Source organism: Simochromis diagramma, unplaced genomic scaffold, assembly GCF_900408965.1.
Source record: "Simochromis diagramma unplaced genomic scaffold, fSimDia1.1 OVJJ01000304.1, whole genome shotgun sequence".
Taxonomy (NCBI): Eukaryota; Metazoa; Chordata; class Actinopteri; order Cichliformes; family Cichlidae; genus Simochromis; species Simochromis diagramma.
This window is the reverse complement of record NW_024387030.1, coordinates 9,003,149-9,018,365: the sequence shown is the minus strand read 5'-3', so window position 1 is coordinate 9,018,365 and position 15,217 is coordinate 9,003,149. Positions and strand designations below refer to the sequence as shown.

Sequence of the window (15,217 nt, the reverse complement as noted above, 5' to 3'; positions counted from 1 at the left end):
AAGATGCTTTGTTTAACACAAAATCAACACGAGAGGTTTGAAGCTTCTAAAAAGTCAAAGAGCTGCTCACACCAGGTTTGTGGCACAAGTGGTCTCTACACTTGGCACAGGCTGTGTCCTTTAAATCTACAAGCAAATATATTACAATAGCAAAAATGAAAAAAGAAAAAAAAAAAGCTGTGCATATATTGACCAATATTACGCCTTTCAGTACTTATATGGACAGAATTGTGTAAACAATGATTATACAGGAAAGTGTAACCCATGTTTAAATGTAGGAATTTACTTAGTTTGGCTGGGTTCAAACAATTCTGTAAGATAGAAATGTGTGACTAGATTAGAACTTTTCCAGACACAGCGATGTTTCTAAATAATCCTACAGTGATTTATCGAGAGGGATCAAAAGAAAGCCTCTCATTGTCTCTTTGTCCTCATCCCTGTCGTCCATAAATGGGGAGCAGGCACAGATGGGGATATCCCTCTACTTGTCATGCCTTTCATGGAGAAGCTGTTGTCAATGGGGCAGTGGGCTACCAAATATGGAGAAGGGGTCGCACTGGTTGGCCCCTTCTCGTGGACACTGTCAGAGTATAAACTGGCGGGGCATGACATTTCAGCACCCCTGGTTTACACACTCAAGAGTCGGCCTCTGGTGCTGATCTGGTGAGTACTCACAGCTGATCAAACGGGAGTGAAAAAATGACAAACACTGGATTTATTACACTAGGATCGATCCAGGACTTTAATGCAAACGGCAATGACCTCCATCTTTTACTTACAAGAATCATTATCTAAATTAAACCGATCATTTCATCAAAAGCGACATGTGGATCATCAACTTCTTTTGTGGATTACAACTGATGCAAAGTCCTAACAACGCTTTTACGCTACACAGCGCTAGTGTTAGTGACTTAAATATCTGAATAAACAACTCTCAAATTCGTGAAATATGTAGTTTGTTATGTGATATATTACATAAAACTAATTTATTATTATCCATAACCAGTTTTCTGGCTTCAGGATCCACCAAAAACGATCTTATGTGTGCTGTTTGCGCTGAACCTATAAAGAGAAGGGAACCTCTTTAATCCCCCAATCAAAAAACAAACAAACAAAACAACAACAACAAAAAACCCCCAAAACAAAACAAAACAAAAAGAACAGGACAACTGTTATCGGAACTAATTGTGCTCGTGCGCGCACCCGCCTGTCTGTTGCAGACCTGCAGCCATGTGTGACGACGAGGAGACTACAGCCCTGGTGTGTGATAACGGTTCTGGACTGGTGAAGGCGGGTTTCGCCGGAGATGACGCACCACGAGCGGTGTTCCCTTCCATTGTTGGTCGCCCACGTCACCAGGTAATTTAAACTGTTCATAAACACAACAGTGGCACTGTAGAGACGTGTATGCATGATTTATACTTAATCAAAAATAATCTAAGGCTTTGCAAGGATAAGCAGAGTTGTGCGTAATTACGCACGCATCTATTGTTTACACTGGAGGAAACCCACCAGCCATGTTTTGTTCTAATCATCAGTAAATCCTTCACTACATCACTTCACCGATTCCTGATGTTTTCAGGGCGTCATGGTTGGTATGGGCCAGAAGGACTCCTACGTCGGGGACGAGGCCCAGAGCAAAAGAGGAATCCTGACACTAAAGTACCCCATCGAACACGGCATCATCACCAACTGGGACGACATGGAGAAAATCTGGCACCACAGCTTTTACAACGAGCTGCGCGTGGCCCCAGAGGAACACCCCACTCTATTGACAGAAGCCCCCCTCAACCCAAAGGCCAACAGAGAAAAGATGACACAGATCATGTTTGAGACTTTCAATGTCCCCGCAATGTATGTGGCCATCCAGGCAGTGCTGTCCTTGTACGCTTCTGGGCGTACCACAGGTATGACACAGACCTCCGACAGGTGCTGTGCAGCATTTGAGTAGATTTTAAAAAAAAGGTACATTAAATGTTTACATATTCTCTGTTGGCTCTAGGTATTGTCCTTGACTCCGGTGATGGTGTGACCCACAATGTCCCCATCTATGAAGGGTACGCTCTTCCCCACGCCATCATGCGCTTAGACTTGGCCGGCCGTGACCTCACAGATTACCTCATGAAGATCCTGACGGAGCGTGGTTATTCTTTTGTCACAACCGGTGAGTGTAAAGCGTTAGTCACAAATTTCAAACACGGGCGACCTGTAAAGCACTAAAACATCACTCAAACATCATTTACTTTTACTTTACTTTTATTTTGTTTTATTTCAACAATCAACACGGGTATAAAGATACAAAGAATTATTATAACACGGTATCAGAGGAGAGATTTATCTTGTGTCCAAAGTACATTTTTTCTGACTACAACGCGCCCGTCTATCTCCGTCAGCTGAACGCGAGATTGTTCGTGACATCAAGGAGAAGCTGTGCTACGTCGCTCTGGACTTTGAAAACGAGATGGCCACCGCCGCCTCATCCTCTTCTCTAGAAAAGAGCTACGAGTTGCCCGACGGCCAGGTCATCACCATCGGCAATGAGCGTTTCCGCTGCCCGGAAACCCTCTTCCAACCCTCATTCATTGGTGCGTAAAAGCGAACACAACATCTAAGCACTAATTTAATTGCAGTGACACTGTTGAAACGTCGCGCTGAATTAACTGTAAGTCCCTGCAATAGTCATTCACGTATAGTCTGACCTTCACTGCAATGTACAGACTGTTAAACTCACTTTCTTCTGGTGTAAGGAACGTTTCGATCAGCTCAATTCCTTCCATTGCTGGAACTTGTTACAATATTAATGTGAACCAATCGTGAAGCAGGAGGGGTAGCTGTCAGTCAAAGAATCAGTCTAATATCTGGGTCTTAATATGGCTCTCAATATTTAATGCTTGCTTATAACTGTTAATTATTCCTTAGGCCTATTCATAGAATACTACCACACATTTGTACATGAATTGTTTTCTAAGCATATACACGTCTATTTCTCACATTTTTGACTAACTATGGCAACCAAGTGGAGCTTCAGATATATCCATCACCGATTTACCACCTTATTACCGTTAAATGCATATCAGTTGCCTAAAGCAGTGCCTTCCACTTCACATTGACCTTAGCTCCGCAAACATCAGCTGTTGGCGGAGCTGTCCCTTTCAGCACCTGTTGTGCCAGCTGACCGCGCTGTCAGATGTGTACTTTGCTGCACGAGGTAAAAACCCACTCACTTGTTCTGTGTGTTTGCCAAGGAATGGAATCCGCTGGCATTCACGAAACCACATACAACAGCATCATGAAGTGCGACATTGACATCCGTAAAGACCTGTACGCTAACAACGTTATGTCCGGCGGCACCACCATGTATCCGGGTATCGCTGACCGCATGCAGAAGGAAATCACAGCTCTCGCCCCCAGCACCATGAAGATTAAGGTAACTTAACACACTGTTGAATAACACATTTATTTGTAATTTTCCCAAGTTGACAAACGTGCTTGTGTTTAGATCATCGCCCCCCCTGAGAGGAAATACTCTGTGTGGATCGGCGGCTCCATCCTCGCCTCGCTGTCCACCTTCCAGCAGATGTGGATCAGCAAGCAGGAGTACGACGAGGCTGGACCCTCCATTGTCCACAGGAAGTGCTTCTAAGAGTCCACCTGCCCACCTCCGCATTGCACTCACCCTTTATTACCTCACCCTTTATTACAACCGAAGTTACGACTAAAAACAGCAATTCGCGCGTTGCTGTTAATGTTTTTTGTTTACACAAGTGCAATTTTATGTGAAGATGTACAAGTTTATTAATAAACAAACAGCCTGCCCAGCCCCTTTCTTTCCTTCTCCCTTAAGCGCCAAAGCTTTGCCCTTTCATCACGTGACGGATGAGTAAAGGTTATTAAAGATTTGAATTAGAAAAGATTACAGTGAGCGGAGAGGATAAGCCACCTCATGAGAAATTAACCTAGCAAAGTTTCATTTAGTGAAAACGCCACCGTCACGTGACCAGAAAACCACGTCTCCGAGGTTAAGAAATGCAGATATATGGGGACACAAAGTGTTTGAAACCAGCTATAATTTTAATATAAAGAGGTCTGTGTAATAAAGCTCCTATATATGTATATGTATGTATACATATACATTTTTTTTTTGGGGGGGGGGGGGGGGGGGGGCGCTTTGACTTAACATGTTCTATAAACCACACAACAGTCTAATATTAGCATGAGTACACAGTGCCGTGCCATAGGTTGAAGCCTCGGAGCGTTATACAGGGCGGGGTCACATATTTTGCTTCTATTTTTAAACTTCCACACAAACAGAGAGAGGCAGGCAGACAGGCAGGCTGCCTTGTAAAGCGATTAGCAGCTCGGATGGTACTTTCACTCTGTCACTGTATCCAGAGCATCATCTTTGCCCGAGGTGGAAACAACAGCTACCAACCGGGCAAAGATGACGGCGACATGGGGAGGAATCCTCCGGGTATGTAAAGCTGTCTGCTCCAAGAAAGAAATACTGCCTCCACTTAGCCCATAAAGCTGCATTCGCTTTGTGTTTCAGATATAACCTAGAACCGCAGATAAAACAATAGATTTTGTTAAAACTGATGCAATGTGAAACACTAGGTAGACGCAGCCTGCCTGTAAGTGTGTTTATCTATAAACTAAAACAAAAAAAACAACAAAAACAAAACCCCCCCAGAAAAGTCCCCTTGACCTTGTTCTCAGAACACGGTGCCCCCACAAGCACTGTCCAGAAAATATAGATGTTGCTGTATGTGGCTGCACGTGCAGTTTTGTACCTCAATTTGTTAAGTAACAATACAGTGTACCGGTTTGATTCAAGCAAGCTATGCAAAAATGTATAAACCTTTGATTCTAGCACTCTGGACACCCTAGTCTACAGCAGAGTCCACTGGACGGTGCACGTTATGTCCCAAACTAAGTACCTGGAAATCAGAAACCCTGATACTTCTGGCTGCTCTCCACCGACCTGTCTGCGCGTACGTGACGCGTGGGAGGGAGGGGGAAGACTACTTAAAGGCGGATTAACGCTGGCAAGACATTAAATCCAACCTCCCTCCATCCAGACGCAGCGCGCAGCCCATCAAACTGATCTGAAGATCGAAAATAGGAGGGCTTATAGTAATCAGCCCTTCAGACTCTCATGACAAGGAAAAGTGTGGCAACGTTGTGGGAGCGCTCGGCACACACAGCAGGACTGGCGCTGCGCGCTCAGCGCATAACCAACCAGATAGCGCGCAGAGAGAAAGAGAGAGACGAGGACGGTAGCAGCATCCCGTGACAGATGCATTTTTTAGCTAAAATCGAGTCTTGTGGAGACTGACAACAGCAATAGACAGAAAGAAGCCGGACGGGAAATAAAACCCTTTCTTTTTGGAGGGATTTGAACACAGTGCCGTTGCGCTCTCGTCTCCTCCGGATGCTCAGAAATGGGGGAATGGACTATACTAGAGAGGCTCCTGGAGGCTGCTGTCCAGCAGCACTCTACTATGATCGGAAGGTAAGATGACCAACAAAAACCAAGATCAACCGAAGAAACGCAGCAGCCTCCAGGATCGTCTTTAGCATGGTTCCCAGTCCCCCGTTTCTGTCTTTTACCTCCAGGATCTTCTGTAGCATGGTGCCCAGTCTTCGTGTCTGTGTTGTGGATTTTTCTGTCTTGTTCCACAGATATCCTTTTTTTGTCGTCGTCGTCGTCCTCTTCCTCCTAAGCGAGACAGCTGAGTAGATCAGTTAACAGCTGTCTCTTCAGAACCTGGGATGGTGCTGCGAAGTTGAAAGCCTAAACTAAAATCCATGTGTCGTTTCATGTGTTCATTCATCCATTTATCCATTTGATGTTTGGTGGTGAGTTTGAGTGGTGGTTGTGCACTCATGGGTGGCAGACAAAGATTGAACGAGAGTCGGCGTTATCACCTCCTTCCATTAACAAAGCACACACAGGTACAGTAACGGCAACACCGATTCCTACATGTCATTCCCATTAAATCATAAGACACACGCTCTATATACAGACGTGACATTATCCATGAGAGAATAACGCTGTTAGAAGCACATAACACGTCAAAGAGCGTCCTGTTTCAGCACTGGACAGCTCCCTACACCAACACGCCAGATTTTGACTCCAAGCGCATCAGCCACCGAGGCAGCGCACAACTGAACCACGCTTACAGTAACCGTACATATTTACACGTATTTTCACATTGTTGTTTGCTTGCTTTTTAGGATCCTACTAACAGTGGTGGTCATCTTCCGGATTCTAATCGTAGCGATAGTTGGAGAGACTGTCTATGATGACGAGCAGACCATGTTTGTTTGTAACACCTTGCAACCGGGTTGCAACCAGGCATGCTACGACAAGGCATTCCCCATTTCACACATTAGATATTGGGTTTTTCAAATCATCATGGTGTGCACTCCGAGCCTTTGTTTTATCACATACTCGGTGCATCAGTCGGCCAAGCAGAAGGAGCGGCGCTACTCAACAGTCTATCTGACACTAGATAAGGATCAAGATTCGCTGAAACGAGACGAGAGCAAAAAGATAAAGAACACCATTGTTAATGGAGTACTTCAGAACACAGAGAACTCCACCAAAGAAGCCGAGCCAGACTGTTTAGAAGTCAAAGAGATCCCCAATTCGGCCATGAGAACTACAAAGTCCAAAATGAGGAGGCAAGAGGGCATCTCCAGGTTTTACATCATCCAGGTGGTTTTCAGAAACGCGCTGGAAATAGGCTTTTTGGTGGGTCAGTATTTCTTGTATGGATTCAACGTCCCCTCGGTGTATGAATGTGATCGCTACCCCTGCATAAAAGATGTCGAGTGCTACGTCTCCAGACCCACGGAGAAGACGGTGTTCCTGGTCTTCATGTTCGCTGTCAGTGGGTTTTGTGTGGTGTTGAACCTGGCAGAACTCAATCACTTGGGCTGGCGGAAAATCAAAACGGCCGTGCGAGGCGTGCAGGCTCGGCGAAAGTCCATTTATGAAATCAGAAATAAGGACTTGCCAAGGATGAGTGTGCCTAATTTTGGCCGCACTCAATCCAGTGACTCAGCTTATGTGTAACACACGTGGAAAAAAAACATGTAAAAAACAAAAAACAAAAACCATGATGGACATGATGGACAGCTGTGCACGCCGAATTCGTGTCATGACTTAAAGAGTGGGCAATTTCTTTTTAATTTGTTGGTCTTTGACAGACTTCATGGCAAGCGTGGATTACACGTTTGTTTACTTATTTATTCTTGCACTGATGCAACTTTTTAGTAACGTTTATACTCTGTAGGATGGTAAACGGAGACCATGTTAACGTGTTCACATATTTACTCTGGGGCTGTTCTGCTGTACTTGAAGAGAGTAAATGCAAAAATAATTGCACTAAGAGGTGAACACTTGAGAGCCTGACCTTATCCAAATGTGCTACTGACCTGACGGTGTTTTTAAGACATTTTCTTTCCACCTGTTTTGTTTTTGGCACCAACCTAATTAAATGGCACCATACAAAGGAAAAAAAAATCAACCACCCAGATTTATATATAAATATAGATATATAAATCCTTACTGACTATGGTTCAGCGTAGATAAAACACATCAGCTTACTTCATGTTTTTTTGTTGCCTGTGTTGCACCACTGACCTTAACACATGTATCCATTCCACTGCTTAATAGCTAACTTGCAAAACAGTATCTGGTGAATTTGCTGCAAAACGCTAACGTCTGTGATTTCCTTAATTTATGACACACCAAAGCGCCCACTGCTTTTATTTGTGAAGTGTTTTCTTGCTTTTGTGTAATCAAGTGCCATACTTGTATATAGACATAATATATATATATATAGATATGTATACATATGAATATATAAATATATAATAATCATCATGAAAGCCGATTCCCTGCTTGGATTATGCTAAATACCGCCTAATTTCTTATTTGCTTTAAATGTATTTGTTGTGATTTAAACGAAAAAGAAAAGAGATATAAAATTTTATCTGTTTTATTTTGCAAATGACTGGAAGAAGAAATGAAGTGCTACTCTTTTTTTATATACAAGAAATGTCTCTCCCCAAACCGAGCTGATAAAAACTGAAAAATAGCACAAAATTGAAATTTTTATCAAAGAACGGGCAATAGAAATCTGCTCTGGTGCTACAGTTTTTCATAGAATGGTTTTAAAATGTAACCGAAACAGATCAGAAAAAAACTAACATCTTTTTTTTTCTGTGGAAAATAAAAGTGGGATTAATGTACACCAGAAATGTGTGAGGTGCAGTACTTTGTGTCCGCTGCTGGAGCTTGTTTGGAGCTGACCTATCACACAGATATCCAGTGGAAGTTTTGCCTTGGTGCAGTGAAGAATTAAGCCACACCCACTTAGTTAAAAAAAAAAAGGAGGAAAAAAAGGAAAAGAAAAACCTACCGCAGGACACACCTTGTGCAGGATCTCACCAATCTGCAATGTGTTGCAACACTGATGCTGCTTCCACGAGGCGCATCAATACTTATGCTACATAAAGAAGTGGCCTGGGGGAACTTTTAGTCTATATGACATGCATCAAATCAGACACTGGCCTCAGCTCTGACGGAGTGTTTGGGTGATATATTATTGAGCAAACTGTTGTGAGAATTTACTTGTAATGTGCAGGGATGAGAAAAGCTGATTATTATTCTGAATGCTGAAAGAGCTGCCCTTTCTCTGCTCATCCCTTCTCCTCTTATTTAAGGAAAGCAAGCAGCCTGAGCTGAGGGGAGCCTTTGTGTGCATCTTCTGAAGGTCAGAGTGAAAACAAAGATGGGAAAGGGGGTGGGGGGTGGGCACATACAGTTACAGACGAATTTTTGCAGCTCACCGTTGCAGGTGATCTGGGAAAAGGCTGGTCCCTTCTCATCTAGGATGACTCTGCAAAGCTGGGTGTAATCAAAGAGGAAGGGCAGCCACACATCCATCTCCATCTCAGCAGGGACTAAAGATTTCTTTCTAAGTCCTGAAGTAAAAAAAATGAAAAAAGAGAAGAAATGAAAGGAAAGAAGAGCTGTTTGCCACTTTAACTCAGCGCAGTGCAGTTTACAGCTGTGTGCATTTGTCTCGCTCTCTTTTTTTGCATTTAATTTTGCCACAAAAAAAAAAATCAAATCAAATGAAAAGTATCTCCAGAAACAAACAAAGGAATGGGATGCTATTGTTTTATTTAATTTCTCGCAATACTTTACCTGGTTTCAAAATCCAGCCATAGAGCAAAATTATTGGGGTATGTTGGAATGCAATTACGCATGCTGTTTTGCATTTACATCATATGAATGTTGCAGGTCTCAGCGGAGATTACGTTGCGCATGTGTTGTCTGCATTTTTGTGGTCATGGCAGCCAGGCTACCAGTCACATAGAGAGTGTTTGCCCGGTGATCTGACAAATGCACATGACATATATCTTGTGGGAGATTAAACATCTGAGACAATATAGGTGCACTGCATATGGAGACCAAGTAATCTCAACGATATATGCATTTATCTGCTGGCCTCAGCCACCCCGACAACTGCAGTAGAACAAAATAAGGGCATATGCGAGCTATTTTTAAAACTCTAAGTCAAAACACTGTGGGAACACCTCTAATTTCATGTGATTGCAGATGCACAGGTTGAAGGCAGGGGTTTTTAGAGTCCCATTTCCCCCTTTAATGTGAGTCACAGACAAAGAATCACCCTTATATTAAAGGGAAGGTCTTCTCCCTAGGCTGTATACTGTGGGAGAGGAAGGCTCTCATCTCATAAACAAAGGGATTTATTATGAGCATTGTGGGCCTCTTCATCATAACTCTGCCACCTTGCTTCTTGATAAAAATAAACCATGTGCTGCACATGCACAGATATCAGAGATGTAAGATATTCTTTAATAACCTGCAGATTTTGATAAATGTGGTGAAAACATTTAAAAAAAAAAAAAAATCAATAAAGACTATAAGAATCTCCACTTCAGAAACATCTGCTTTTTAATGTAGCTGGCAGAATTATTTTTACATTTCTATTTCACATTTGATATTTCACATTAATGTATCATACCACAGAAAAAAGAAAAAAAATCATTCTTATAGTAAATGTTTATTTTTTTAATATAAGGACTCTAAGATTTAAATCTTGGGACTCATATTGTGATTTGCTCAGAAAAGCAATATAACTAATTAATTCAAATGTTAATAATTATGTTGCACAAGGACAATATGAATCTTACCACAACACACAGTCTCATGAGACACAATTCACACAAAATATAATCATCTACTGTTTAAACAAAATCACACGCACAAAGAAAAAACCAAGCATAATGTAACAAACACCACACAGGGCATACATATTACAGTGATACTAAGAAATACATGCAGGTAATAAAAATACTAATGAGGTTTTATTTAATTATGAAGTTATTTTAATGTTAACAGGAATTCTGCTCCAGTTAACAGACACGCATGCTTTTATTGTTATTCAGTGTACAACAAGTGCACAAGACATGAAATTTGGCACACTTGGCTCAACAGAAGATGAAATATATAGACATAAAACTATTTTAAATGTATCAAAATACAAAGCAGCAAAAATACTGTAACAATGGTAAAAAGCGACCTGTGGAATTACAGAAAGAAAAATAGTATGAATGTAATATTTTAGAGTACAGCAGTCTGATGTGATTCTGTTGCTACTATACTGTACGTATGACATCATAATAATGTATGTGTTTGTAATTCAGAAATATTTTATATTATACACAGCAACAGGTTTGCAGAAGCAAGTATAGTACTTATATTTTAGCGACAGTGTGGCTCCAAGCCTAGGTCTGAAATTAGTTTGTGGTTCAGTGAGCTGATCTACTGATCTATGTTGTCCTGGTTTCGCTTTCTCTTGAGAAGAACCAAAATAGTAATTTTCCTGGTTAGGAATTGGGAATGTGTTATATTCTGACCAGAGTGTGTTTGCAAGCCCAGGCTCGCAGGCACAAGTGATGAAGCCAAAGCTAAAGCCGAGGCTTGATATATAAGAGCTTCATCTAAGATGCAATTAATAACAAATGCTGTTTATTTGAAATAACAAAAGACAACACTGTGTTGCTCTGGAACCTAAACACAGATTGTCCATACATAGAGAATATAAAATGCTAACATTTTCTGTGCTAGAAGAAGCATGTGAAATCTTTAGCTATGAAATAAAAAAGTCACTGAGGTTAGAGACATAATAACTGAAAAAAAACCCCTCAAATAACTGAATTTGAAGTTCATAATACACATCTTCTAATGTCAAGAACCATTGTTCTGAATAAAGCTGGAAACAGTAAAAAAGTCATTTTCATCAGCCCACATCTACACATAAAAGACGACATAGTTTCCTTTATATAGTATTTATATTAGTACTAATTATATATTAGTACTTTAATACCTAGCATTAAATGCCAATAAATAAATAAAACATGGCACAGCTACAGAAGGAACCATTTGTTTAGTTAACACTTGTTCATGAGTCTACTGTATTCAGTTTAATTCAACTCAACTCAATTTATACAGCTCGAAATCATAACAACAGTCACCTCAAGGCTGTTTATGTTGTAAGATAGACCCTGCATTGATGCATAGAAAGAAAAACACAAAAATTATAAGATTGTTCCCACTGTTGCTATTTGGCGACGACCGGTTGGGTTGAGTAAGTTACTGTCAGTAAGTTATTGAGAAGGAATGTAGCCAAATGAAAGACACCACAGTGGAAGGATTGCAAACAGCACCGTTACACTGCCATTACCTGCTGTGGAGTGATGAAAGTAAAGGAAATACCACTGCATCGGCTTGAATGGCTGTTATCAAGAGGGAATAGAATGACCAAATATATCAGGAGTAATGCAGGATATTTTCTGTAATAAACTGTCTAAAATTCACCCCGTGCTCTTTGTGTATAGCTGTTGGTTTGATGAAGATTGGTTCACATTTTACTGCCAAAAACAAAAACTTTAGAAACACTATATGGTGTCTATTTGTTTGTGGGTTTGTCTTTTGTAAAACTTAAAATGATCTTTTTTAAGATCCTAGAAATACATTTCTGAGAAGAAGAAGAACCCGCTCGTCTGTGTTTTTCCTGCAACGCGACTTGATCCGCGTGGCCTTTGAAATCCAGAACTTTCACCTGAGAGTAAATCCTGCAATCCTTTTGCCCCCAAACAAGCACATCCTCCCAATTTCCCCTCTTTTACCAATCTGAAAAGAGAAGGCTGGCTCCAGGGAAGTGCTGCTTTAATTCTGCCTTTTGCACAGATTACAGCATGAAAGGTGGAGAGCAAACAGAAGAAAAACAGTGAATGTGGGTCTTTTTGATCCACTCAGCCAGAAGCAATAAAATTAGCCCGGTTACGGTAGCACATATGCATGGTATAGCATGGTATGGGCAGATATGGCAGACACTGACACAAAACACACTGGATGTTCACGTTCATGTGGAGGAGGACGCCGGAAAGCATTTGCAGAGTGTGACCAACTTTGTAACTTTCTGTCTGCCGGAGGAGGGAAGGCATCCACTTTGTTCTGGCTGTAAAGTAGGTTTCTCTGTCTCTTCATCCTCTCCAATTTATTTTAAAGCTGCTAAAAGAAGCAGAAAAACAAACTTTTCATTCACTAAGCCTATGGTCGCTTTATCTTTAAAAATCACCAATATAATGAAATCTTCACGGTACAAGGACTAAAGGACAGAGAACATCTGACAGAGTCTGGTTTGAGGGATTTGGCTGGCTGGTTTGGTTGTAGGTTAGGTCGTATTGACCCATACAGAAGGATTTGGTTGAAAACAAGCACTGGCACTGAAAAAATATACCTGACAGACCTGAGAACAGATTAATTTCTCATCCATTTTTTAATGTGACCCGAGGATTAGGAACATTAGCGGATTATACTCACATTTGTCAACCAGAGGTTCACAGTGGGACAGCCAGCAACTGGGTAAGGACACAATGCACCTGAACCCAAAATCTGATGGATTCCTATTGTTCAGGTAGGCCAGGGGAAGATGGAGTTAGCCAGGATAAGACTATTAGAACTTAAAAAAAAGACCAGGTAACTTTACTCATTACATTTTAATTCTTTTTTTTATATCGTAACAATTTTCTGTGGTGAAGATCTAACAGGTCTAAGCCCTAATCTTTGTAATACCACCTTTTTTTTTTTGCCATACTGCACCAAGTTCCCCTAGTAAAGTATATGTTATTAATGCAAATCAGATGGGACCAGGCCGCACTGCAACAATAAACAAAAGCTAAATAATTTCTTGCTTGTGACATTTCAAATTTCCCTCCTGAGGTGACAATTCATTCTCGCATCTACAGCCTGTTCCAACTTTCTACACCCACTTGCCTCCTCTGCATTCCCTAATAGCTTGTACTACACACAGCCCATCGACCCTGAGAAATGTTTAGGTTCTGCACCATTACACAGCCAATAAAAATCAGTGGCTGGCAAGCCTTAATCGGACACAGAGCTGTTCACCGGCCAATTGAACTTGTACTGATATAGGAGGTACAGAATAGCAGTGTGCAAGAGGGAGGAGACAGAGGCAGAGGTGTAGAGATATTAATTTACTACTACCCACACTGAAATGCAGTCACATAAAGAGAAGGCTATGAATCACTACAGAGGCACACAGGGACAGAAGATAACATCCATCTGGTAAGATTTGTGGGCGCAGAATAAAAGGACTACCTTCTAACTTGTCTGCTTAGGAGCCAGATGAGTGGGAAGCTGCTGCTATCAAAAATAAATAACTTTTTTTTTTAAAGAGCATTTGTGTTGTGAGATGCAAATGCAGAATAAGAAAAACAAAGAAATTATACAAATGTACATTCATGATGAATTCAGTTGTTTATGGGTTCTAGAGGAAGTGTAAGATTACAAAGAGGCAATGGGTTGGGCTGACTGACGCTTGCCACTGCTATTTGATTCATAGGCTATGATGTAGCTCACTGTGGTTTACCTTTGGACTCTGTATGAACCACACACAGCCATCTACTGTAAATATCCTATTTCTCCCTCATTTCTACCTTTTCTTTCCTATTCCCTTTCACTCTTGCTAAAGGATCTACTCCGCCTTTCTCCCACTTGCCTCTCTCTGCAATGCTCAACCTTTCACTACCTATAATCTCTTTCTCCCTCCCTCCCTCCTTAGTGTGTTCTTCCACATTGCTCATCCATTCTCTCACTCCTGTTCAGATGTGATGCCACTCTGCTGTGAATCACACGGCAGTCGTTTTAGAGGGCCTTAAAAAATAGTATGAGATCACACTTTTTTACTGTGTAGCTATCACAGTCATTTTTGGATGCAGCGCTGCTCAGAGAACACTTTGTTTAACTTAAAAATGGCACAGAGGGATACAACAGTTAAATGAGTCAAGAGAGAATAATAAAGACTACAATGTATCCAGTGGAGTATTGCACAGTGTTACAATATATGTATGACATATTACAGAATAATATATCAAATGGGCAAATATCCTCACTGGACTATATTCGGTACACCTTGCTAGTACAGCACGGCGCTGCTGTTCTTGGCATTTATGCAAGAATGTGCTAGAAATATTCCTCAGCTATACTGCTCCATATTGACATGAGAGTATCACACTATTGCTGCAGTTTTGTTTGCTGTACACCCATGGTACAGTTTATGAAATACTCAGAGAAGTCCATCTGACACCAACAACCTTACCATATTCAGAGTCACTTAAATCACCTTTAAATCCCCCATGTATTTCTATTCTTTTTATTAACTAGGCATGAAAATAAAGCTGATTATAGGTAGCTAAATTACATTGTTTTCTCCTGTTATACATTTTCATGCTGTGTTTTGAGTCGTTGCTGGAATGATTCAATTAAACAAAAAGGGTTTCATTATCATACATCATATCTGTTTCATATCTGTCTGTCTTTAAACATTTTGAAATCTTCTGATCTATGACATGGGCAGCACGGTGGTGATGGTAACACACAAGTTGGCTGTTGCCTTTGAACTACAAATACTCTATATAATTGCCAAAAATGAAACATGAAATGACTATTCTACACCTTTAAGCACACATGCTGTGATGCTCCATTGACAATTCTCCAAACAAAATAAGGGCTGCTGGGAAATTTGTGTGGAAACGTATGCTGCTGTTGTGACTGAGGCGTTAATTAGACTGAGAAATTGTGCCTTCG

The 15,217-nt window shown here is 41.1% G+C and overlaps 2 protein-coding genes across 2 annotated transcripts; both read left to right on the top strand.

Annotated features, from left to right (window-relative positions):
• The first annotated feature begins 559 nt into the window (after positions 1–559).
• LOC120740303 (actin, alpha cardiac muscle 1) lies at positions 560–3,821 on the top strand. Its single transcript, XM_040042564.1, has 7 exons — positions 560–663; positions 1,221–1,359; positions 1,583–1,907; positions 2,003–2,164; positions 2,394–2,585; positions 3,246–3,427; positions 3,500–3,821. The coding sequence occupies exons 2-7, from the start codon at positions 1,231–1,233 to the stop codon at positions 3,641–3,643; spliced, it is 1,134 nt and encodes a 377-aa protein (XP_039898498.1). The 5' UTR covers positions 560–663; positions 1,221–1,230; the 3' UTR covers positions 3,644–3,821.
• A 340-nt stretch (positions 3,822–4,161) lies between these two features.
• Positions 4,162–8,392, top strand: gjd2b (gap junction protein delta 2b). Its single transcript, XM_040042568.1, has 2 exons — positions 4,162–5,512; positions 6,238–8,392. The coding sequence occupies exons 1-2, from the start codon at positions 5,442–5,444 to the stop codon at positions 7,079–7,081; spliced, it is 915 nt and encodes a 304-aa protein (XP_039898502.1). The 5' UTR covers positions 4,162–5,441; the 3' UTR covers positions 7,082–8,392.
• The last annotated feature ends 6,825 nt before the right edge of the window (positions 8,393–15,217 follow it).